At 36.1% G+C, this 26,686-nt stretch overlaps 1 protein-coding gene across 1 annotated transcript in view; it reads left to right on the top strand.

Moving 5' to 3' along the window:
- Window positions 1-1,802: 1,802 nt before the first annotated feature.
- Window positions 1,803-26,686, top strand: part of LRRK2 (leucine rich repeat kinase 2) — a 146,806-nt gene continuing 121,922 nt past the window's right edge. Inside the window, exons 1-10 of the mRNA XM_023182780.2 lie at window positions 1,803-2,088; window positions 2,360-2,445; window positions 9,356-9,465; window positions 12,670-12,758; window positions 14,971-15,105; window positions 16,608-16,742; window positions 19,214-19,345; window positions 24,884-25,003; window positions 26,289-26,431; window positions 26,522-26,601. Coding sequence (XP_023038548.1) covers window positions 1,938-2,088; window positions 2,360-2,445; window positions 9,356-9,465; window positions 12,670-12,758; window positions 14,971-15,105; window positions 16,608-16,742; window positions 19,214-19,345; window positions 24,884-25,003; window positions 26,289-26,431; window positions 26,522-26,601 — 1,181 coding nt within the window. The 5' untranslated portion in view covers window positions 1,803-1,937. The remainder of the gene's footprint in view (window positions 2,089-2,359; window positions 2,446-9,355; window positions 9,466-12,669; window positions 12,759-14,970; window positions 15,106-16,607; window positions 16,743-19,213; window positions 19,346-24,883; window positions 25,004-26,288; window positions 26,432-26,521; window positions 26,602-26,686) is intronic.

Raw genomic sequence — 26,686 nt, forward strand, 5'->3', positions numbered from 1 at the left:
GAACAGAAGGAATGCATGAGATCGAGAATGCCTAGAAATATTTGAGACATTGATTAAGTCATCAGAAATGGAAACAAGTTTAGAAACAACTTAGAAAAGAATACACTGTAGGTCTGATAAATATTGTTAAGATTAGGATTTTTTTTTGTTAAATTATGGAAAATGTTATATAGAAAGAATAGAACAGACCACACGAACCCATCTCTTACTATCTTCAACAATTACCAGTTCAAAAGTTGTTGTTGTTATCTCTGCCTCCACACATTTCATCTTTTCCTCCACCACTGGATGACTTTGAAACAAATCCTAACCCTGCTACCATTTCAACTGTAAATATTTCAGCATGTCTCTGTAAAAACGGAAGACTCTACAACAACAAGACACAGATCTAATATCCAGGTTGAGTAGGAATTTGCTATCTTACTAATCTGATGAATGAACAAAGTCTAGAGCATTTTTATTAAAGTGGTAGAGCATGAAGAACCATCTACTGGGTATTAGGAGATTTGCCTGAGTTGAAGTCCTGGCTCTCAACTTCCCACCTGTGTGACTCCAGCAAAGCTCTTCACTTCTCAACTCCAAATCTCAATTTCCTCATTAGTGAAAGAAGGATACATAGTAGTAGTTTTATCCATTTCAGACTTGTCATCAGGATTGAAGTAACAGATGTGAAAACAAATCTAAAATCGTGAAGTAGTAACTTCCAGTCCAATCCTCTTCTTTGTAAATAACCTTGAGCACAGACACATCAACTGAAGGATAGATCATCTTTGCCCAGCCTTGTTTACAATGTTCTTGCTAGGTTTCTCTTCCTAAAAACACATTACTTAGGTACTTAACAGAACAAACAATCAAAAAACGAAACCAAAAAACTTTGGGGTTATAGACACCCATACTCATAAGTAATTCTGAATGCCAAGAGAAGAGTATTTCAGTTTGCTTCTCTCACCTTTTCACCTTTCATTTCATGTACCCTGTCCTTTGTCTTAGTTCTAATAGCTCTGAGAGCTGATTACTTTTCCGGTGTCCCCCGTATCAGGATCCTGCCTAGTGCAACTCAATTCCAAAAGTTAATTTACTGGCCTTTTGGTGACCAGAGCTTCAGATAACTCACAGGGAAACAATGTTTATTTCCTCTCCCACTAACAGTCACAACAATAATAAAAAGGGCAGTAGCGGGGCAAGTTTTGATGGCTAACCTCTCTCTCCATCCTTTAAGGGGAGAACTCTATAAAGAAAATGTTTTCCTAAAGGGGCCATCTGGGCGGTGTCCTATTTGTCCCAGCGCCCTGATTTCTATTCTTAGATCTGGAGATAGGCGGCTTTCATTTTTCCTGCTGCCAGTTCCCAGACCTTCCCTGAGGCCGCAGGATCCCAGGCTGGCGGGTCGCGGAGGGTGGCCGGCCGGGCTGCGCACTGCGCGCCTCCGCTGCGGGACTCCGGGCCTTGGGACTCGGCGTAGTCCGCTGAGTCAGTTTCTTCCTGCGCGACTCCCCGCCGCGCCGCCGCTGGGGTGGAATGTGGTCCCAGGAGGCGGCGCCCGCCCAGGGTCCGGTCTAGGCGTGCGTGGGGGCCACGGGCACGGTCATCCCGGCCAGGCCCGGCCCCAGCAGCCCCACGGCCACCGCCGGAGTTCTGCGCGGCCCGTCGCCTCGGCGGAGCCTCTGGCAGGCCCCTGAGCTCGTTTTCTGGGGCCTGGCTGGGGGAGGAGGAAGCCGAGCAGGGAGGGCTCTGGAGAGGGAGGGCAACGCGGGGCGGGGAGCCGCCGCCTTCCTCATAAACAGGCGGGCGTGGGCGCCGACGGGGCCCCCGGGGAGCGCTGGCTGCGGGCGGTGTGCTGAGCTAGCTCCCGAGGAGCTGTGGCCGGCGCCCCTGCCGGTTCCCTGAGCAGCGGACGTTCGTGCTGGCAGGGCGGCGGGTTGGAAGCAGGGGCCACCATGGCTAGTGGCAGCTGTCAGGGGTGCGAGGAGGACGAGGAAACTCTGAAGAAGTTGATAGTCAGGCTGAACAATGTCCAGGAAGGTAAACAGATAGAAACGCTGGTCCAAATCCTGGAGGATCTGCTGGTGTTCACGTACTCCGAGCACGGTAATCACTTGCGAAGAAACTGTGCTTTTATTTTTGCAAACTTTCGCCCCCTCCTCACATTTGCAAACTTTGTCCTCCTCCGCTGACGCTGCTCAAACCCGGACTCTTAAAGAGCCGTAAACTCCCATATCCTTTCCTTAGGGCGGAAAGGAGCTGAGAGTTCCAGGAAGGTCTTCACCTTTTTGACTTTTCTGCCCTTTTCAGACTTCAAAGGAAAGGGGGTGCTGTGGATTGTGACTTTGCTTCTTTTCCCCACCCACTTGTTTTCCAGCCTCCAAGTTATTTCAAGGCAAAAATATCCATGTGCCTCTGTTGATCGTCTTGGACTCGTATATGAGAGTCGCGAGTGTGCAGCAGGTAAAGGCATTGTTTTCACTTCAACTCATTCGCCCTTCTGTTTGGAAGGAGACGTTTTACTGGCAGTGTTATATAGCCGGGAGTTCTTGGTTATTTTCGAAATTTGGCTTGAGGAACCTCCGACTGTGATTTTCAGATGGGGACATTGTTAAATTTTTTGACAATGTAAAAAGGGATGAAGGGCCCCAGTATGTGTTCCCTGAGTGTCTTTAAAAAGTAACTTTATAAAACCAACAGTATGGGTGGTGGTAGAAGGGGGATAAAAATGGGTTCGGGTTTAGTCCCGTTATTGGCAAGATGAATTAATTACTGTTTAGACCTGACTATTCCAGGAATCTTCCCAATGTAGAGCATGTCCTAGATGAGAGGATTATGAGTAGTTTGGCAAAGGGGAATAACTAATAGTGATAAAATGCCACTTTGTCACTGGCAAACTCTTGTAGAGTTCAGCATTTCTTAAAATTCAAAGACAGATTTCTAGCCTTTAGTTGTAGTATACCTTGTAGTATCTAAAGAAAGCCATGTCTTTTGAGACCCTCATAATTTACAACTGTTGTCATATAAAATGCATGTAAAACTGAAACTTTTACAATCTGTACCATAGGAAACCCAGAAATTTGCTAAATACCTTGGATATATTTTTTTAAGGGGGGGCTTTAAAATGGTAATTAAGAATGATTGACAGTCAAAACAAAATTATAGGCCAAGGTGATAACTTCCTTTGGAGTACTTAGAGATTTGGGGAACTGAAATCAGTTTTGTCATCTGCATGTTAACTCATGCAAAGAAAGAGAACTGTACTTTGAACTCCATGGAGGAGCAGTCAGAAAGTCAATGTTTCTTAATACTTGAGAGGCTTGACAGACGTAAGGCATCTCAATCTTTAAATTGGTGTGGGTCTATCTTTATCTTTATGCTTATTTCTGTATCTAGCTGTATCTAGTCTGGATGAACCATCTAGCTTCTTTCATATGAGGACATTTATATCTGGAAGAAATATTTTAATTTGTTTTCAACTGTGAAATATTTTCCATCTGACTGTTATAGATTTTCACGCCGCTATCAAATCAAACCAAGAAAAGATGGAGGCATAATAAAGATGCTGTTCTTTTAAGACTCAAAGTCGGAATTTTGCCTGTGGAATATGAGTCACTCTTTGGGCAATGGCCTATTGTGCTTCCTGCTCTGCACCCACGTCATCCCTTCTTGCCTCTGCTTTGGTGTTCAGAAGTGCCTGATTCTGGTCACCTTCATTCCCTAGACTCTGTACTTCATAGAGTCACTCCTGCTTGATACTGCTCAGGACAGTCAGACCCTAGGTAGGCTTTGGTCTGCAAGGTCTAGATAACGGAGTGCTAGACTTGAGAACCCAAGGAACTCTGGAACATACCACCTAATTCTTAATTTTAGAAATTGTTCAAGCCTGAGCATGCTTGTCTGGAGTAGTTATGAGTGTGTCACTCAGTATTTCTGCCCAGAGGATACTGGAGGCAAAGTATGCTGGAAAATAAGGAAGAGTCTTTTTATAAGTAATTAATTACTTTTTTGGATGTATCATAGTTGTATATATTTTTGGGGTACATATGATATTTGATACATGTATACAATGTGTAATGTTCAAATCAGGGTAACTGGACTATCCATCACCTTGAACATTTTTCTTTGTGTTGGCAACATTACAATTCCTTTCTTCTAGCTATTTTGAAATATGCAATAAATTCATAGTTTTCCCACTGTACTATTAAATACGAACTTAATTGCTTCTATCTAATTATATTTTTTTACCCATTAACCACCTTCTCTTTATCCCTCCCCATCTTTTCATTCCCAGTCTCTGGTAACCACCATTCTGCTCTCTCCCTCCATGAGATCCACCTTTTGGCTCCTAGATATAAGTGAGAATATGCAATATTTTATTTCTGTGCCTGGCTTATTGAATTTAACATAATGACCTCCATTCCCACCCGTGCTGTTGCAAATAACAGGATTTCATTTTTTATGACTGAATAATATTCCATTGTGTATGTATGCCACATTTTCTTTTATTTTTAGTTAAGTAATTAATTTAGAGACAGGGTCTCACTCTGTTGCCCAGGCTGGAGAAGAGTGATGTGATCAAATCTCACTGCAGGCCTGAAATCTTGGGCTCAAGTAGTCTTCTTTCCTCAGCTTCCCAGGTAGCTAGGAGTATAAGCGTGTGCCACCATGCTCAGCCAATTTTTTTTTTTCTTTTTTTACTTTTTGTAGAGATGGAGTCTTGCTATGTTGCCCAGGCTAGTTTCAAACTCCTGACCTCAAGCAATCCTCCTGCCTTCGCCTCCATATTTTCTTTATTAATCTGTTGATAGACATATAAAGTGATTCTGTATCTTAACTATTGTGAACAGTGCTGCAATAAACGTGGGAGTTGAGACATGTGTTTGATATACTGATGTTCTTTCTTTTGGATATATACCCAGCAATGAGATTGCTGGATCATATGAAAGTTCTATTTTTAGTTTTTTAAGGGACCTCCATATTGTTTTTCATAATGGCTCTACTACTTTATATTCCCATCAACAGTGTACCACCATTCCCCTTTTTCTACATCCTCACCGGCATTTATTATTTTTTGTCTGTTTGATAATATAGCCATTCAGTCTGTGGTGAGATAATATCTCATTGTGGTTTTGATTTGCCTTTCCCTAAAGATTAGTGATACTTAGGATTTTTTTTTGTGTGTGTGTGTGTATCTGTTAGCCATTTGTCTGCCTTCTTTTGAGAAATGTCTATTTGGATCTTTTATCCATGTAAAAATAGGATTTTTTTTCCCACTAATTGAGATTTTTGAGTTCCTTATGTATTCTGGTTGTTAATCTTTTGTTGAGTGGATATTTTGCAAATATTTTCTCCCGTTCTTTATGTTGTCTCTTCACTTTGTTGATTATTTTCTTTGCTGTGCAGAAGCTTTTAGCTTGATATAGTCCCATTTGTCTATTTTGTTGTTGTTGCCTGTGCTTTTGAGGTCCTACCCCAAAAATCATTGCACAGACCAATGTCCTGTAGCGTTTCTTCTAGTAGTTGCACAGTTTCAGGTCTGAGATGTAAGTCTTTAATCCATTTTGAGTTGATTTGTGTATATGGTGAAAGCTGTGCATCTAGTTTCCTTCTCTGGCATAGCTAATATCCAGTTTTCCCAGCACTATTTATTAAAGAGACTGTCCTTTCTCCATTGTAGGTCTTTGGCACCTTTGGAAATAGGTTGCCTATAAATGCATGGATTTTTATCTAGGTTCTCTATTCTGTTCTGTTGATCTGTGTGAGGAATAGTCTTTTGATTTGGTAATTTAATGCAATAGAATTATTAATTTCAGCACCATATGTGTATAAGTCTATAAAGGGCATTGCATATTACAAGATTTGATTCTTACTGAAATCTCACTGCTCTCTCAGAAATCTTACCGGATGGTTTACTCTCATAGCTCAGTGAGAGTAAGCTACTAACTGAGGATCAAAGAGCTTGTGACAAACCTAAGACCCAAGTCTTCTCACACCTTCAAAATCTCTTTCCATCATACAATCTACTAGCTGCTGAATTCACAAGCTTTTTGTGCAAGCTCGTAAAAAGCAAAATGGTTTGGTTTTTGCTTTGGCCATGCTAGGTACAATGACATCAATTTAAATTATCATTGGTCTTACCAAGGGGATGTAGAGAGGGGTCTCCTACTGACATTTTGATACTCACTTGAAAGTAGTATTTTTCCTTCAGATTTCTTTATATAATTAGTATAATTACTATAAGTATCTTTTAATGTTTTCTATGTTGAGTCAGCTAGACGTGCCAAATTAAAACTCTTAATGATGAATTTAAGGTATTAAGGTAAAGTACTCCTTCATTTAATTTAAGTGTAATTCTTAATTACTATTTAAAATAAAGATTAAGGTTTGTTTCTAGATGCCATTTAACATGATATTCTGGGCTGTCAGTTTTATTTTCGAAGTTTATTTCATATTTTATTAATGCTTCTTCATAAATGACAGTCTTTAGAAAATTGGTAGTTAAGCTGCTTTATATTTTTCTTTTCCCGCCCATCATTTCACTGTGCTCCTAAATTTTACATCTCTTTATTCTCACGGTTTCAACCTTTGAAGAAGGGGAGCAAAATAAATGAAAGTGGCTAAAATTTTTTCTTTAACCCCTAGACTCTTTCCTGTTGTGCCTTAATTACATGCTTGAGTTTTTAGAATAATTATAATAAAGTAAAACTACCAATTTAATTGTATTGTAACTGTGCAGGATGGGAACCTTCTCTCTCTGAAAGATAAGCTTTTAATTGAATAGATTAATGGATCAATTGTTACCTCTGCTTTGCTGCCAGAGATTCTGTTTAATCACAGAAGTTCCTTGTAGTACTGGAGAGCTCAGTTGCCTGAATCTTTTTGCAAAGCACTTACTTATACTGCTGCTTCACCAACCAAAACAAAACAGGTTTTTTCCTTGAGTCAGCTTTGTAGGTATATGGATGAGTTTGGCATCCTATGTGATTTTTTTCACCACCAGAAGCTGTTCAGAATGTTATTTTCTTAAATACTTCAGAAAAAAGTCTTGATGTATTTTATGAAAGCACAAAAATAGTTGGTTTCTATGACAGCTGGCTTGTCAATGTCTGTTCAGCTTACGTGGAGGAGGATGTCCTACTTAAGTAGTATAGGTAGAAATAGCTGTCAGAAATTGCTGCCTTTGAAAGCAATTTGAAATTATGTAAAAGAAAGTAATGACGAAATAAAGCAATTTCTGTATAATCTGGAAAAGATCCAAAAGTAATATTGTAAAGAGATCTTGAGTAATCATTTTTATCTTCCTAAAATAGCCCTTGTTTACTCCTGTAAACAGGTAAGAAACTTGTGCCATTATTCCTTATTGGATGCATATAGATTTCTCACTTTGTCATTCAACTCCTTGCAATGTTCAACTTTACTTATGTATCCAGCCTTATCCCAAAATAGCCTCTTTCCTGTAGCGGCTTCCTTATTATGTAGCAGCCTACTCTCCTCACCACTCAACAGTTCTTATACAATCTGGCTCAAGCTCTACCTCTTCATATTATATTCTCTGAGTAATTTCAACTCACACTGAATCTTACTTTCAGTATTTCTATTGTATTGGTATTTATTACACATCACACTTAGGTACTTTTCCATAAGTCTCTAGCGGGTGGGGTGTGTGTGTGTGTTTGTGTGTGTGTATGTGTGTGTGTGTGTGTGTGTGTATATATATATATATATATATATATATATAAATGCTCTTTCTCTTTTTTTTTTGACCATGTCAAGTATAGATCTATAGTATAATAGAATTGGAGATCCTTTACATTTAGAGAGGAGTCTACAGTAGGAGGAGTAGGTTAATTTTAATCTGTGGTTTGAAATCAGGACTTTCAATTTTGTTTTCAGAGGTAAAGAGCAACTTAGGCAAGTTGGCATCTTGTAAACAGACTGAGTGAAGATATACTTAAAATGCATCCATAATTTCATATTTTATTTAGAAATGTGAAAGAGCCTACTGGGGTGTCTGTATCTCTAGACCTTATCAATTCATTCTAGAGAAATCTAGAGGGAGCCATTGAGGAGTTCTACCTCCTGTCTATGTTATAGAGCCCTTTCTCTTTTTCTCCTATCAGATGTAGAGTCAGTTGCTAAAAATGCCACGTTTCTTGCCTCTATTATTCTAGCTTCATTAATTGAGAAGCAGCCATTCTGATAACTTATATTTTGCTACTAAAATTTTCAACTTGCCCTAATCCTTCATTTTAAGCCACTTCATTTTTTCCTATAATTAAAAATTTAAATATGTGGAGGAAATTCTGTCAGGTAGCTATCACTTAAAACCTACTAAGGGCCAGGTGCGGAGGCTCACGCCTGGAATCCCAGCACTTTGAGAGGCCATGTCAGGAGGCTTGAGCCAAGGAGCTTGAGACCAGCCTGGGCAATATAGAGAGACACCTGTCTTCACAAAAATGTTTTAAAAATTAGCTGGGTGTGGTGGCACATACCTGTAGTCCCAGCTACTTGGGAGGCTGAAGTGGGTGGATCACCTGAGGCCATGAGTTCTAGGCTGCAGTGATCTGTGATTGTGCCATTGCACTCCAGCCTGGGTGACAGAGTGAGACCCTATCTCAAAAACAAAATCAAAACCAAAAAAAAAAAAAAAAAAAACAAGAAACGTACTAAGGATCCAGTATAGCCATTCTTGCACATAATAATCTTGGTACAACCTCTGAAACTATTTTTTGTAGTTTATTTTATTTTGCCTTATTTAGACAATAGGCATGTCTATGTTCTTCATAATTTAGAAATTATATATATTTATATGTGTGTGTGTGTGTGTGTATATATATATATTTTTTTTTTTGGAAATGGAGTCTTGCTCTGTCATCCAGGGTAGAGTGCAGTGGCGCAATCTCGGCTCACTGCAACCTCTGCCTCCTGGGTTCAAGCAATTCTCCTGCCTCAGTCTCCCGAGTAGCTGAGGTTACAGACACTCACCACCATGCCTGGCTAATTTTTGTGTTTTTAGTAGACACAAGATTTCACCCTCTTGGCCATGCTGGTCTCGAACTACTGACCTCGTGATCCACCCGCCTCCGCCTCCCAAAGTGCTGGGATTACAGGCGTGAGCCACTGTGCCCAGCTGAAATGTTATATTTTTTGTATGTCTTTCTGGTCTGATTTTTGGAGAAAGGTGTATCCTAAGGATATGGCTTGCTTTTGTTTCTCGGTAAACATTTTAGGGTATCATTTTGTTTTATAACACTTATTTACAAGCGAGATAAGCATATATTCCACTAAGATTGAAGAGATTCATGTTTGACTCAGTATGTTCTATTAACATTCTTTAAAACATGTGAATATATGTCTTTCTTGTTTTCAGGTGGGTTGGTCACTTCTCTGCAAATTAATAGAAATCTGTCCAGGTACAATGCAAAGCTTAATGGGACCCCAGGATGTTGGAAATGATTGGGAAGTCCTTGGTGTTCACCAGTAAGTATGATAGATATGTAAAAACAAACTGCCTTGAGTATCTATACACATGAAAACCTTCCCTTGATACATTGAATTTGCAATCCAAGGCTACTCTTGTGAAATTCTTTGAAATACAGATATTTTTCCTTGAGTCAATGATTTACATTTATAGAGAGCTTTAAACTCAGAAGTTTGATTTAGAAAGCAAACATTTAAGGTAACATATCAGGAGTTATTTTAATAATATAATCATATAATTATAAAACTGGTTAAGTTGTAGATTTTTGATGAGTACTTTTGAATTCAAACCATGAAGAGATTTTGCCCTTTAATAATAGAACTGATACAAACCACTAGTTCTTAAAAAAATGGGAACTGAGAAAAGTTAGTTCTGTAAGTAGTAATTTGAAAGTTGATGTTCTGTCTTTAAATAGTACATTTATATATATTCATATATATACACAGTAAATTTAAACTACGACTTTCAAAAAGAGTAAGAAAGAGGAAATTACCTTTCAGCACATCTGCAGCCAAATCTTGATGGCAATTTTACCAGCTATGTTTTTGCAGTTTGCAGCATAATGACTTCTTAAATGAGACTACTTCCTTAGCCACAATTAATTAAGAAAACCTTTACTGAAGAAGAATGTGTTCCCAGGAAAATACTTTGTTTCTTGACAGTTAAAAAATATCTTCTCAGCTACTCGGGAGGCTGAGGCAGGAGAATCACTTGAACCTGGGAGGCGGAGGTTGCAGTGAGCTGAGATTGCAGCACTGCTCTCCAGCCTGGGTGACAGAGTGAGACTCTGTCTCAAAAACAAACAAACAAACAAACAAACGAACAAACAAACCTTCTGTCATTAACTTTAAATCTTTTTTATACCTAATGTGACTTTTCTTTACCACAGAAAAGGAAGTTGTGAATATTTTTGGCTTACAGTGGTATACAGTTTATGAAAATTTAATTTATGAAAAATTTTTAGGTGTTTATATTGGTGATCAGCATCAAGTAGTGCTACAAATTTAGACAAATTAGAGCTATGTGTTTGTCCATAAGTGAACATATCTGTGCTTATACATTTTCCCCTCTTTGACAAATGTGTTGCTCTTCTTGTTTTCAGTACATAAAGGGTGTGTTTGGAAAGAGCATATTTACAATTAATTGGAGTTCTCATCTTCAGTCTAATCTTTGTAATTCTCTGTTTCAGTTCTAAAGTATACAGCTTTTGATGAGGAATTACTCAGAATATACCAGTAATTAGCAATTGTAACTTTAAGCATCCCTTGATTTGGTTGAGAATTTCCAAGATGTCCAAAGATGAGCCAGTCTATAACCTCAGGGAGTGTTTGGGAAACTCATCTAGTCATATTCCTGTTCAAACTAGCTGTTCAAATTAAATTACATAAATGTTTATATAGGAAATTTGTACACTCGCTCACTTACTCATTCTCTCACTTTGTTCATCCAGTCATTCATCTTCCGTTCATCAAATGTTTTTTAAGTCCCTCCTCTGGGCCAGAAACAATGCAGTTGTGAAGAAGATAGACACACTGCTCTCTCCAGTGGAGTGTATTAGATCACTCCCAGCAAAAATTGATTGCAAAATAGATTTCTGTTTTTTCAAGGCCTTTTATCTCCAAAGACTTACCAGTTCTGAAGAAAAATTTCTTCCGTGGTGATAAAGTCAGGAATAGTGGGAATGGTACAGGGAGAGGTAGGGGCAGGGTGATTAGGAGGAAGATTGGCAGAGAATTGAAGACTGGCTTCATTCAGTTCCTCCAACTGCCAAATGGAGATTATGCAACGTTTCTTGAATACATACAAAGCTCTAGATGTGGTCAGCTCAGTCTTTTCCCAACAATTCGCCAAACAATGCTGTGCAGGAATAGACTGGAGATTGTATTTTGGGATTAATAATATAGGGATTAAAATCTCATGAATTTGAACTAAACATTATTGATATGTTAAGTTTACTTTTTTTTTTTTTTTTGAGACAGAGTCTTGCTCTGTTGCCAGGCTGGAGTGCAGTGGCCTGATCTCAGCTTACTGTAATCTCTGCCTCCCAGGTTCAAGTGATTCTCCTGCCTCAGTCTCCCGAGTAGCTGGGACTACAGGAGTGCACCACCACACCCAGCTAATTTTTGTGTTTTTAGTAGAGACAGAGCTTCATCATGTGGGCCAGGATGGTCTCGATCTGTTGACCTCATGATCCCCCCTCCTTGGCCTCCCAAAGTGCTGAGATTACAGGTGTGAGCCAGCACTACTGGCCCACTTTTTAATATATTATTAATTTCTCTTTTAGAAACAGTAGCAATCAATAATTTAAATATTGAAATGAATTCTTAATTTATATATACAAACTAACATCTTTATTATATCTCTATTTTAGTATATCAACATGTCTAAGATAATTTATAAATTTATATCACATGTAAAAATGGGTTTGCTCTCGATGTATATAAGACTTCATGATATTTTGAACATGGAGTTGGGTGAAAATAGTGAATCTGAATTTTTGAATTTGAATATTTATTGGAAAATAAGTAGTGCTTTTACCTTGTTAAATGAGACACATAATAGTTCCCTGTTGATTTTTTGTTTGTTTTTTTAACTTTATTAAAGTAGAGTTGACAATTAGAAATTGTTTATATTTAAGGTATACAGTTGATGATTTGATATATGTGTACATTGTGAAATATTACCACCGTCAAGCTAATTAGCATTCCCTGTTAGTTTTTATCAGCCTGGTTCAGGTTTGTAGAAAGAAACAAACACACATGGCCAGGCACGGTGGCTCATACCTGTAATCCCAGACTTTGGGAGGCCGAGACAGGAGGATCACTTGAGCCCAGGGGTTTAGACCAGCCTAGGCAACATAGCGAACTCTGTCTCTCCAAAAAAGAATGAAAAAATTAGCCTGGTGTGGTGGTGTGTACCTGTATCCCTAGCAACTCAGGAGGCTGAGGCAGGAGTATTGCTTACTTGAGCCCAGGAGTTTGAGGTTTCAGTGAGCTGTGATTGCACCATTGCATTCCAGCCTGGGTGACACAGCAAGACCCTGTCTCTAAAAGCAGACAACAGACAACAAAAACACATGAGCTTCACTATAGGGAATTAAATACAATGAGAGTAATAAAAAATAGGTGAGCAAAAAAATCTAAATAAGCAAATTTCTGAGTATGATATTTCATTCTTATCTTGATTTCTGTTTTTAACTCCAGATTGATTCTTAAAATGCTAACAGTTCATAATGCCAGTGTAAACTTGTCAATGATTGGACTGAAGACCTTAGATCTCCTCCTAACTTCAGGTAATACATGTATATGGTTTTCGTGTTGATTCAGTTTAAAAAAAATTGATGCCATTAACTTAATTTTTTTTTTTTTTTTTAAAGATCAGGATTAGGGTAGCTTGATTTAAATGTCCTAAAATTGCATCTTTTTTTAGACCTAGTGATGGGACAGCCACAATGTAATCTAAATATCAGTTATTTCCAAAATTCTTTCTGTTTCCATATTTTCTCCTTATCTCTTTTCTCTATACTTTGCCTCTCAAAAAATCTCATTCAATACCTTGGTTTTAAACATTACCTTATATATTATCCCCAAATCTCTGTAGCCTGATGTTTGCTCCCAAAATCTGGACCCATATCTCATATTCTCCCTAGGTTAGTGGTCATTCATGCCCTTGCATTATTACTTCTTTCTCCATATATATCTTTCATATATTTTCTATAATATATGTTCTGGAGTATGACATAATAGTTACATTTTGAAAATACATAGCATTGCTTCTTGAGTATTTGCTAGATGCCAGGCTTCACAAGTAAAATGCTTCACATGCTTTTAAACACCTAAACCTGAAAACACCCCTCGTGATTTTATCTCAGTTTTCTAAGTGAGAAACACTGAAATGCAGAGAAGTTGCTTCGGCCACTAAGTGGTAGAAACAGGGTCTGATTCTCCATGTCAGGTTCCTTCCCTGAGAAAACTTTGGCCTGGAAAATAACGGACCTGAAAACAAAAAAATCTTGAAATGATGCAACAGTTGTGGGCATTGCTGTGCTGGACACTGGCTATTATATAAGGTTCTTAGAAGGAAGGCTGCTCACAGGGAGCTAATCTTGTAGGGCTGGGAGGAGTTTCCTTCCATGTAAGGGAGGGCTTTTTAGGTTGAGAGAAGTATGGGTACAGAGTCCTGGGAGAATAGCATAAGAGAGGCTGGACATGTGATTGGGAAGGTTTGAAATGTCCTCATCAGTCCCCATCAGTCCTGCTAAGAGATGAAGACCTTGCTGGAGAAAGAGGAAGATGAGAGTATGAGGGAAAAACAAGAAAGTACTCAGCATTTCACCACTGCTTTTTATGACCATATTCTATGGAATGCACTAACAGTCTTAACCATGATTTAATTTAACCTCATCCTTGGGAGGTATTTTTTTTTTTTTTTTTGAGGGGTATTCATTCTTCATTTGGCAATGGACAGGAAGATGAGGGTTTATTAATCTGAAAAATCTCTCAACACTGGAATATGTTAAAGTTAGCCTCATACAGTACTACCATTCCTATTCCAGTATTATTATTTTTATTGGCAGAATAGATGCTGTTTGTGTTATGTTTTGGATTATGATAGGAGATGTTTGGTGTAGTAAAAGGCAAGAGTATGACAAGCAGTTAGTCCAAGTACAAAGAGGTAACAAAGAAAATGTTTAGTGAGGAGCAGAGTTTAGCATATTTGGAGTGAAGACAATCTGCAGAAGGATAAGGGGCTGATGAGATACATGTACTATAGTCAGTTGTGTGAAGGGTCTTGTTTTTTTATACTAAGGAGTATGAGACGATCTTAGAAGATTCCAGCAAGGGATTTGCAAGACCACAATTGTGTTTTAGAAATATAATGCAGGCAATAAACTAGTTGGTTAGAAACTGGGGCCTGTAGAGCAATTAAGCAACTGTTTTTGCATTCTAGATGAGAATGCAAAACACAATAGGAATGAAGGTGCCTTGTTCAAAAGGCATTTTGTTCAGAAAGAATCTTCAAAATGTGTAGGAGATATACTTAAAGGACTTGGTAACGAATTGATTTGTTGTTTGGATAGAGAATGAGAAGAGAAAGGACGGTGGAAAAAGAAGATGACTCAGGAGTTTCTCATGGGTAGCTATTGGATTATGGTATCATTGATGAAGACAGGGAACAGGAGTAGACCAGGTTTGGGGTACCTGTGGAATATTCAGATGTTGTCTAAGAGGCGTAAGCATGTATTTCAGGTGTTTGGGGCAAGTTATCTAGGGTAGAAGTACTGATTGGGACTCACGAAATTGTAATAAAGTGAACTGGGAATTTATCTCATTTATAAAGATCTAGAGCTTGATAAGTCTAACATCTAGGGCAGTTAAGTGGTTTGTCAGTAAACAAACAAACAAAATCGTGAGTCTACAAACCATTCACAGTCTTCATGTAAAAATTAACACATTAAATGTTAAAGCAGATCTTTACTCAGCATATTATTCTCTTCAAAATAGGTAAAATCACCTTACTGATATTGGATGAAGAAAGTGATATTTTCATGTTAATTTTTGACGCCATGCACTCATTTCCAGCCAATGATGAAGTCCAGAAACTTGGATGCAAAGCTTTACATGTGCTGTTTGAGAGAGGTATTTTAAAATGTCAAATTCCTTAAAGTATATATAAGAAAAAAAGGCTTATACTGGGAAAAGTAGAACACAGTTATAAGAAGAAGGTTTCTAAAATCCTGCTATTAAGAAGGGGGAGTTGTCTGTCAAGGGTGAGGAATGGGCTTAATTCAGCAGTATTGCTTGTTTTGGTGGAGTGAATTTCATTCATGGGTTATAAATCATGCCACTGGAGTAGACTTTCTTCAGTTGCATAACAAGGCGTAAGATTTACTTTGAAAACTGGATGTGTGGGTGTTATGAAAGAAGAAATACAACTGAAGCCAAGCATGGGTTACATCGGGATTATGATGTTGAGTCATCACCAGAAATCTTAGAAATTGATAAAGGCTCTGCATAAAGAGCCAGGAGGTTTACAAAGTGTCTCTCAGGAAAAAGACTAATATGCATTTCACAGCCTGGCCCTGAGATTGGTAACTGAGATTGTCATGTAATTTTAGAGTTGGTTGGAGTCCTTGTTTAGTCTTTCCATTGACCTGAGGAGGAAATGGGTCACAGCAGTGAAGTGAGCATCCTGCCTGAGGGCACAGAGCTTGTGACAGTACAGTTCAATTAGCAATTATTTTGAGAGCCCTTTTTGTATCATTATGGGAGCCAACCATGCTAGGGGTTTAGATAAGAATGATTTATGCGGGCCCTGTGTCATTTATCAGTTTACCAGTCTAATTTCTCCCAGTTCCCAGAATGGGATAGATCACCTAATAACTGAGACAGTTCCATGATATTCTTCACTTGTTAGAAAAACTTAACTGATTTCGCATTATATTATAGGGACACTGGCATAAAATTAAAAAAAAATTAATGTTCATCACTTAGAATGCCGTGTTTTCTAACATATTTCTGGCACCATTTTCAAGCTAGTTAAACTAGAATTTTATACGTGTTTTTGAGGTTGTTGCCCAATAACAGTGACTCCAAATGGAACTTACTGGCTTGATCAAATGACTTTAATTGTGAAAATTAATGATCTATATTTTTGCTGTCTGATGGAAAATCACTAAGACAGAGTATTTCAAAGTCTGATTACTTGCCATTTGCTCAAGTTGACAACTCTTGAACTGAAACATTTAGCCGAGCTGCCCTTCAGCAGCCTACCATTAATGCCTCCCTTTTAAATACTGCAATATGTCCAATTCCAGTTGGCCATCTTTATTAGTCACTGTCAGTTTTCTCTAGAATTTCCCAAATGAAATTGTAAATAATTTTGTTTTTCTGAGAATGACTTGCTGACTAGCACTTTTACATTTCAAAACCGAACATAGACTGAAACAAAATTATTTTAATCTCCGTAGCTTGCTTTCCCAATATAACATTCTTAGGAAGGTCTGTTTTCACAGAAATATATTTTTTATTTAAGGAGATTACATTTTTTTACACAACTATCATGAATGTTGTAATTTTTGAATAATTAAACTTTTATATCATCTTTAGGCTTACTCAGTATTTTGTCTTTCATTTTTTAGTCTCAGAGGAGCAACTGACTGAATTTGTTGAGAACAAAGATTATATGATACTGTTAAGTGCGTTAACAAATTTTAAAGATGAAGAGGAAATTGTACTTCATGTGCTGCATTGTTTACATTCCCTAGCGATTCCTTGTAAGTAGCATTTATATGTGATTTCTTTTTCGTATCTGAAAAATCACAATATATCTCTTTCTGAGTATATTTTAACAATATTTTTATTATTTAGAAACTTGTGGATGCTAAACCCATTCATTCATTTATCCATTTAATTAATTTACATTAATTGACAATATACTGAAGTTGGCTGTGGGCTTGGTGCTGGAGAAACAATAGTGGAAAATACAAATGTGTTCCTTACCTTTTCAGAGTTTGTAGTACAATGGGGGACACAGATAAGTACAGAGGTGATTACAATGGCAGAAGTGATGGCAGAAGTACCCAGAGTTAGGAGAACAAATAGGAAGTGAGGCAATGTCTCTTAGCAAAGATTGAATAAGTAGAGCTTCCTGTGCACAGAGATGTGAGCTGAAGTGAGAGTGCAGGCAAAGTGGCCCCGGCAGTGGGAATGGTTAGTGTAAAGATGCTGTAGCAAGAGAGAGCAGACTGCCTTCAAGAAGACAAAAGTAGCTCAGTAAAGTGTGGGGTTATGAGTGTGCATGCGTGCATGTGTGTGTGCCACTGTGCATGCGCATCCCCAAATACCCTGTCCGTTTGTGTTTCATTGACAGAGGTAAGGGAGAGCTTGATAAGAGGCAGTGGATGAGGCCAGAGACATGGAGTGGAGAACATGAAGGGCCTAAAAAGCTGCATGAAGGAGTTTGAATTTTATTGTGAATCTTGATTAGCATTTTAATGATGCTTTGAAATTTAGCCACCTTCTTCACCAAAAAATATTAATCAGAAGAAATTAATTTGATGTGTATGTTACCAATGATTGCTAATAAGCTAAAATAATGGCTCATATTCTGTTTTGTTTTGTAAATGCCCATTAACACTTTGTATTTCATGTATGTTTCTACAGGATATACATATGCATTTATCTAGTGATATTTTCATGCTCACACATGTGAAGTTTTGAGGATTCAACGAGTTAAAAATGTAGACTAGTACCTGGCATGTAATAAGTGTTCTAAAATCACTGACGGGATTATTACACAATATATATTTTATATGTATGTTGTATACTATATGTAATTGCATTTATGGTTTCAGATATGGTGTGTCAGTCTGAAGGTGTGAGCCTTCAGTGTAGGCAGAGTAAAAACCCAATGCCCTTGTGAAAGAATGCCTTTTTTTGGTGATGTTTATAAAATCACAACGTTTTCTTATCCACAGGAAATTAAACACTAGAGAGTGGGTGGGGCTGAACAATAATAGAGAAAGGCCATGCTTTTACATTTCTCTGAGTCATCATTGCCAACAAACTGAATATATTTTTCATTATACTTTTCCTTGGCTATATTTATTCATTTATTTATTTATTTTGGGCTGGCAGTTTTTGGAATCCATTGTTTTCCACCCACATCTGACATAACTCCAGTAAAAATGTGTTGATTCATAATACAAAAGTCAAAGAAAGTGGCAGCTAAAAATTAAGAATCAAGAGTTTTTAAAGCACTGATTCTAACTGAAAAACATTTGCTTTTCAGTCTTTAAGTCTATTGTTCTGAATCAAAGCAGGTAACTCATTTAACAGACCATTTTCATACATTATTAACTTTTTTTCTATGTTTAAGCATTATAAGACACTTTCTGTGAAAACAGTTGATTTGTTTTGGCTGTGCCAAAAGAGATACTAAAATGTTTTGCAAACAGCCCTTAAAAAAAAAAAAGAAAAAAGAAAGAACAGATAACATTTGATGCAGAAATAGACATATTTTCTCCACGTAGGTTCACACTTCACTCCTTTTATTGATTAATTGCTTTTTCTGGTAGAGTCTTTGCTTCCTTTCTGTTTCACCTGTGTTTGTCCCTTAGACTTATATTTTAATATTTTGCCTTCCCTTTTTCCTTCTCCCATCTTTTCTTCCACCTATTTTGGAGCCTTCAGGAAGCTTTATTTTGCTGTCTTGTACACTGGTTGCTCTCCTGGAATGGAGGAGGAAACAGGCCATAACTGATTTTAACTCTTCTATCTGGTGACATATTCTTGATTTTCTTTCTTTTGGTTGGGGGAAAAAAAAATGCAAAAGTCATTATCCAGTGAGGTTGAGCCTTGTTAAGAACGAGACCCTCCAATTTATTTTTTGAAAACTTAGACCAATACATTACATTTCTAGACTTTCATTTTCAGTACTTTTCATTTCATTTTCAGTACTGAAAGTACTCTGAATTTTTCCTTTTTGTTGATCTTAAGGCTTTAAGCCAAGAAACAGGAAAGAAGTAAATTTTCCTTAATGCTAAAGATGAGTCCTACATTCCATTATGTTATCAATGAACAGCATAGAATTTTTTACAGCTGCTTAACAGAACATGATGTTTAAATTTGGAGATGCAGTCATTATGCTGCCATCTATTTACAATCTATATAAGACGTCTTTATATGCATATTTGAAAGGGGAAAATGGTTGCCTTATTGTTAATTATGATCTCTTTAAATTCAGGCAATAATGTGGAAGTCCTCATGAGTGGCAATGTCAGGTGTTATAATATTGTGGTGGAAGCTATGAAAGCATTCCCTATCAGTGAAAAAATTCAAGAAGTGAGTTGCTGTTTGCTCCATAGGCTTACATTAGGTGAGTTTCTTAGTTAATATATCATCACAATCTGTATGATATACATATATATAATATATATATGTTGCATAGTGATGGATAAGTAGCATATTATCATACTTTGAATGAAAATATTATAAAGTCCCAGAAAAAAATAAATTAAAAAAAATACTGTAAATTACCAAACTGTTTTGCTATGCTTAGATGGACTTTTAAAAGGAGTGTCAAAAATAGGTGTGTAGAATGTGAAAGAAGTATTATCTTAATCTTATTTTTATAGAGATAGTTCTATAGATGAGTTTTTTATTGTTGAGGCTATATTTAAAATATAATTATGTAAGAATTGATATATACAAAAAATATGCATAACATATGCAATGTAAAGCATAATGCAAAGAACTCACCATCCAACTTAAATATTGTATATTCCCAATGGGGAAGCTACCCTGGGCTGTTTCTTGCCCTTGCTTTCTCTATAGAGGTTAACACTATCCAGAATTTTGTGTTTACAAATCTTTTGCTTTATAAATATGATTTACTACATTTTCATGTTTCTTTAAGTAAAATTGTTAACACTTGCCTGCTTTTGCTTCATCACAATGTAATTATATGTTGTCTTCTGCAATTTTCAAATATCAATGCTATGATTATAAGAATCAGAAATATTTTTGCATGTGGTTGCTAGTAGTAGTCTATTATTTGGAAATACCACAATTTATTTTTCCATTTTTCTATCAATGGACATTTGGGTTCTTTCTTGTTTTATGCTACTAATATCTGTGTTGTTAGGAAAATATAAATAAGGGTTAATATTTTAAAAAAATATTTATTTGCCTTTGGTAAGTCCTTCTTTGTGAAATACACAATCTGTCATTTATCAATATTTTTCATAGGATAGTCTGTCTTTTTAAAACTGATTCATAGCTTCTGGATAATAATGTTTTGATGGTAGGTTATATGTATTGAAAATACCTTCCCTTGACTTGTAGCACGTCTTTTCACCATCTTTATGGTGGCTTTTGTGATATAGTTAAATTTAATAATCAGTTCCTTTGTGATTTACTCTTTTTTATGTATCTTGTTTAAGAAATCTTTCCTTTCCGGAGATAATAAATATATTGTATATTTTATTCCAAATCTTTCTCATTTATTAAACTGTTGCAGTTTGTTTTTGTAAAGAACCCGATTCCCCCTCTTTTTTGCAGTGTGGAGAGCTAGTTACCATCATAGCACAATTTATTAGAGGTTCACCTGTTTCCCAGTTGTGTGGTACACTGACTATATGTATTTATGTTTCTGTCCTTGCTGTTCTGTTGCATTAATCTGATTTGTCTGAATCAGTATAACACTATTTAAATTAATAGTTCTGTAAGTCCTGATATCTGAAAAGCTAGTAGGTCAAGTAACTATACATTCTTTTTTAGGCACAGCTTGCCTTTTTTTGGGGGGGCCTTTACTATTCCATACATATTTTAGAATTAACTTGTCCAGTTCCTTGGAAAAGATTTTGACTGGAATTGCACAAAATATGTGATCATTTTAAGAAGAACTGACATCTTTACATTATAATTTCTTCTATACATGTCTTGCACATCTTTGTTAGTTATTGCTACATATCTTATTTTTATTATTATTGTAAATGGTATTTCTTTTTAAATCGTATTTTTGAACTGTGTTTGCATAAAGAAATGCAAATGATTTTTTGTATATTGAGCTAACCTGCCTTTCTAAACTCTTCTGTTAATTCTGACAATTTGTTTCCAAATGCTCTTAAGTTTTCTATATAGCAATTATATAATTTGTAAATAATGACAGTCTGAGTTCTTCCTTTCTGCTGCTTATATTCTTTATTTCATTTCCTTGTCTTTTTACATGACCCAGAATTATTAATACAGTGTTGAATAGAATCAGTGATAGTAGACATCCTTGTCTTGCTCTTTTTCCTGATTTTAAACAGAATATTTTTAATATTCTCCCATGCAAAATAATGCATCTTACAAGATTCTACATTTTTTAAGTACGTTTTGAGAAATTTTATTTTATTTCTTCTTTGCTTTTATTTTTACAATGTAGGCTTTACAAAATCACAGGTGAATATTTAATTTTATCAAATATACTTAAAATGTAGTAAGTCTTTTTTTTCTTTCTTTTCGTTTTGTTAATATGAAGAAATACATCTACAGGTTTTCTAATACTAAGCTACTTTGCACTTCCTGATAAATTTAACTTGGTCATTTATTAGATTTTTAAAAACACTTCTAAAAAAATCTTCTCTGTTTATTTTTGCATATACCAGGTGAGTTTTGGCAGCCTCTTGTTTTTTTCTTTTTTACCCTTTCTTTTTTTTAAAAAAATCCTTCTATTTCTTTAATGATTAATACATGGCTATTTTGTGTTTTGTATCTGATAACTATATGTAAAGTTCTGGGGAGTCTAAACCAACTGCTTCTAGGCTGACTGCCCATCAGTCACGGAGCCTTGCTTTCTTGTATGCTTGTGAGTTTCTCTCTGATTGAGTTTAATATTTGAACAACCTGAGGACTTAAATTAAAGATGCTCTTTCAGAGGTGTTTGCCAGAAGTCAGAGCCCAGGACTGACCTGGGAGCAGTTTAGGATCTTAAGATCTAGGCTTAATATGGTAGACTCTGGTTGAATTACCTTACCTTGCAGAGAGTCTGAAACTAGATTGTTGAATGCAGCGCTGGAATTCACGCTTTCCCTCGAGACTACTCTGGCGTTCAACTCACAGCTCTTGTTTCAGCTTCTTTTTGAACTCCCTGTGCCCCTCAACACCCACCTTGGCAACTTCCTTGATATTTTTGTGAGGACAACAATGCGTGTAAAATGGAGTGGTTGGTGACTAATAAGGAATGATCACTAACTGTTGGAAATTGATTCTGATGACATTTTCCCAAAAGGATAACCAGGAATATTTTGTGCAAAATTAGGATTATTATAATAGGCATTTAGTTTTTCATCATTACACATTTTTGGGAAAATCATTAATCATTTGAAAAAACTAATTGACACATCTCCATTGTAGCAACTCGTATTTTCGCTTCTAGTATCATGATTATATCCCCTGTATAATTTGGAAATTGATTTTAGCATTAGGAAAGTTCCTAGTTTTGGTTAAAATGAATATTTTGTAAGTTGAATTCTATTTTAAATGCACAATTTTAGTTTGTTATTTCTTTCCTTGATAAGCATTTATTGAATATTGTTATATGACTAAAACTGTAAGATGATCATATTTAAATATTTTCACATTTCTTTCATAGTTTCCAAAGTGTATATATGTACTTATATATTTGATATGTATGAATATACTTATGTACTGTATGTATAAATATAATAACATTGTATATAAATATATATAAATATATATTTATACATGTATATAAATATACATACAAATGTATATATATATACAAATGTCTATAAATATAAATACATTTATATATACAAATATAAATACAGTGCATATATATATACACACAGTATATATTTATATTTGTATATATAAATGTGTGTATACACACACACACACACACACACACACACACACACACACACACAGTGTTTTTTGATCCATGCAACAATCTTGGGAGATGGGATATTGTTATTATTTCTACATTTACAGATGAGGTCCTGTGGTTCACCAATCTTTGTGTTTTATTCAAGATTATGTAAGCACTAAGGGGTGAAATCAGGCTGAGAACCCAGATTTCTTCATCCCTAAACAAAGTATTTCTTCTAAAATGTGGTAGCCATTTACTAGTTTATCTCTTATCAGGTTACCCTTTATTCATTATTTTTCGTGAGAAGGTTGTAGTTGTACAAACTGGCAGATATCTGATAATGTTTTAATGTAATTCAAAGTTGATTTCTTAAATCCAGGTGTTAGAGTAGCACACTACTGTACAATTCTCTGTTTCATGTCTTACACAGTCAAGTTACAACTTGTACATGTTACATTAAAATGTGAGTTCGCCTTCATTTCTTGAAATGAGCCAGAGGAAGAAGTGATTTTGTTTTTGTGATTAGGGAAATGCTACTTGACTGCCAAATTGGTCTGAAAGAGCACATTAAAGGTGCTTGATTTTATACTGTTAAAATTAAATAAACCATGGCAACTGTCATGTCATATGCAACTTTTGTATTATTCTGTAAGATTTTTTGAAAATAAAAAGAGATCAAACTGATCTTCAGGTAAAGATGCTTTTTTCTCTTGTTTATCTCTTAGTGAATGATGATTAGTTCCATTTAATGGGTAGAGAATTTATTATTACTGTTATTGTTTCAAAAGTAGCTGAATAAAATGCTTAACTTTTTCTTCATACTTAAAATTAAAACCTCAAGTAAGTAAATATTTAACGTTTTGCCAAATTATGTAATCTAATTATGGGCTTAATGCATTTAAGGACTCTGTACAGTTTGTTATGTATTTTCACACAAGTTGTCTGAACACAGGTCCGGTCTTCCTGCCGTTTTCTGAGTCACACAGTGAGTCAGTGACAGAACAGCTGTAGGCAGTGGTGTGGGTATAATAGGGGGGGACCACCCAAGTTTAGACAAGCTGGTAAAAGTAGAGGAAAATCTTTTTGAGAACACTAGTGATCTTTAAGGGCTGTGGAGAATGTTTGCTTGGTGGGTGAATGTGGAAGAGGCAACAGCATGGGAAGGTGTTGGTAAAGGAGCTCCATAGTTGCTTAAACTGCCTTTTGATTGTGAGGCCGTTGATGAATATTTGGGCTTTAGGTTTTTTATGATACAGGATCTTTTCCATTTCTGGATTTGTATCTCAGAGATCACTTAGTTACGCTTATAGATGAATAGGAGTTTTAATTCTTTGTTTTAGAAAGAAGCTTGGCAACTGTTAGTGAGTTACAAATAAGCCAAATGGAAAAAGGTACATATTTCTGGAATATCATATCATAAGGATTTAGACTCTTGGGTGTCATATTAATTCTCAGAAGAATGGGTATAAAAAGATATGGGACTTCTCCCCACGGTGGGTTAGAGGTGGTGAAATATCTCATTTATTTTAGTTTTTATTTTTTTTTCTGACATCATCATAGACAAGATCAAATAATGGTAAGCATGCCAATGAATTTTCTGAACACTATTCCTTTAAGTGAAAGAAGAGGGTTTCAACAAAACTATTTAATATTGGATCTTCTAAAAGACAGATTTAAGAGTTTCATCTTTAAAAGTCAGAAAAATTAAGTTATTTTATACAATGAATATTGCCGTGCCATGTGTAACAGACATGACATGAGAGGGAATCAGAGAACATGCAGTTAATACAACCCAAACTAGTATCATTATTTTTGCTCAGTCACTTCCATTGTCTAAGTAAGATAAATAAATGACAGCATAAAATAAAATTTCAAAACTTGACTCAATCATATTAAGCTATTTTAATTACAGTAAATGTTTTAATGCCATTAAATATTCATCACCATTCAAAATTATTGATGTAAATAGTGTTATATGTTAAAGGTAATTTAACTTCCATGGATGAGAATTCAGCTAATGTTTCACTTAACTTTTAGGTAATTTTTTTAATATCCTCGTATTAAACGAAGTCCATGAATTTGTGGTGAAAGCTGTTCAGCGGTACCCAGAGAACACAGCATTACAGATCTCAGCGCTCAGCTGTTTGGCCCTCCTCAGTAAGTAACTTCACTAAAAAGGAGATTCTTCCAGAGGCATTTGACATCCAGTGTGAACAATGTAACAAGAGAATCATATGTACAGATGGAAGTTCTGTCCTGTGTAGTTCATTTTCTAGTAGAGGATACTTTCAAGGAAACTAACAGTTGTGACAAGTATACACATCTCTATGTAGAGTTTTGCTTTACATCATTCTTGATTTAGCTTTGTCATTAAGCAGCTAATCTTTTTTTTAAAGAATTTTTACTTGTGGCTGGGCATGGTGGCTCACGCTTGTAAACTCAGCACTTTGGGAGGCCAAGGCGGGTAGATCACAAGGTCAGGAGTTCGAGACCAGCCTGGCCAACATGGTGAAACCTCGTCTCTACTAAAAATATAAAAATTAGCCAGGCATGGTGGCAGGCGCCTGTAATCCCAGCTACTTGCGAGGCTGAGGCAGGAGAACCGCTTGAAACCAGAGGGTAGAGGTTGTAGTGAGCCGACATCGTGCCACTGCACTCCAGCTTGGGCAACAAGAATAAAACTCAGTCTCAAAAAAAAAAAAAAAATTGTATTTTAAATTCTGGTGTACACATGCAGGATGTGCAGGTTTTTTACATAGGTAAACGTGTGCCTTGGTGGTTTGCTATACCTATTAACCCATCACCTAGGTATTAAGCCCAGCATGCATTAGCTATTTTTCGTAATGCTCTCCCTCCCCCAGTCGCATCCTTCAGTGGGCCCCAGTATATATTGTTCCTCTCCCTGTGTTCATGTGTTCTCATTGTTCAGCTCCCACTTATAAGTGAGAACATGCAGTGTTTGGTTTTCTCTTCATGTGTTAGTTTATTTGAGGATAATGGTTTCCAGCTCTATCCGTGTCCCTGCAAAGGACATGATATCATTGCTTTCTATGGCTGCATAGTATTCCAGGGTGTATATGTACCACATTTTCTTTATCCAGTCTATGATTGATGGGCATTTGGGTTGATTCCATGTCTTTGCTATTGTGAATAGTGCTGTGATGAACTAATCTTTTCAAATAATCCTTATCTATTAGGTTTTTTTTTTTTTTTTTTTTTTTTTTTTTGGTACCCTCTTCCTCATTTTATTATTTATCTGTATAGGATGGTAGTATTATGAGGTGTGTAATATATCAAAAATTATCTTTATAATTGACCAAGGCTTCTACTAAAGCACACCTCATTCTGTTGGTAATATTTCAAAATATTGAATTAGAGTTGGTCAAACTGTTAAGTAAATCATATATATAATGTTTTTATTTATTTTTTAATTTTTTTCAAGCTGAGACCATTTTCTTAAATCAAGATTTAGAGGAAAAGAATGAGAATCAAGAGAATGATGATGAGGGCGAAGAAGTTAAATTGTTTTGGCTGGAAGCCTGTTACAAAGCATTAACGTGGCATAGAAAGAACAAGCATGTGCAGGTTGGACTCTCATAAATATTAGAGTTACTCAAAATTATGTTTTCTAATCATTTATATTTTGACAGATTTCTTTTTTCTCCCCTAATCCAGGAGGCTGCATGCTGGGCACTAAATAATCTCCTTATGTACCAAAACAGTTTACATGAGAAGATTGGAGATGAAGATGGCCAGTCAGTAGTTTTGATTTTATATGATAGAAAATTTCAGTTATATTTTAAATCAATACCTACAAAATACTTTAACCATAACTTTTAT

Source organism: Piliocolobus tephrosceles, chromosome 10 (genome assembly GCF_002776525.5).
Source record: "Piliocolobus tephrosceles isolate RC106 chromosome 10, ASM277652v3, whole genome shotgun sequence".
Classification (NCBI taxonomy): domain Eukaryota; kingdom Metazoa; phylum Chordata; class Mammalia; order Primates; family Cercopithecidae; genus Piliocolobus; species Piliocolobus tephrosceles.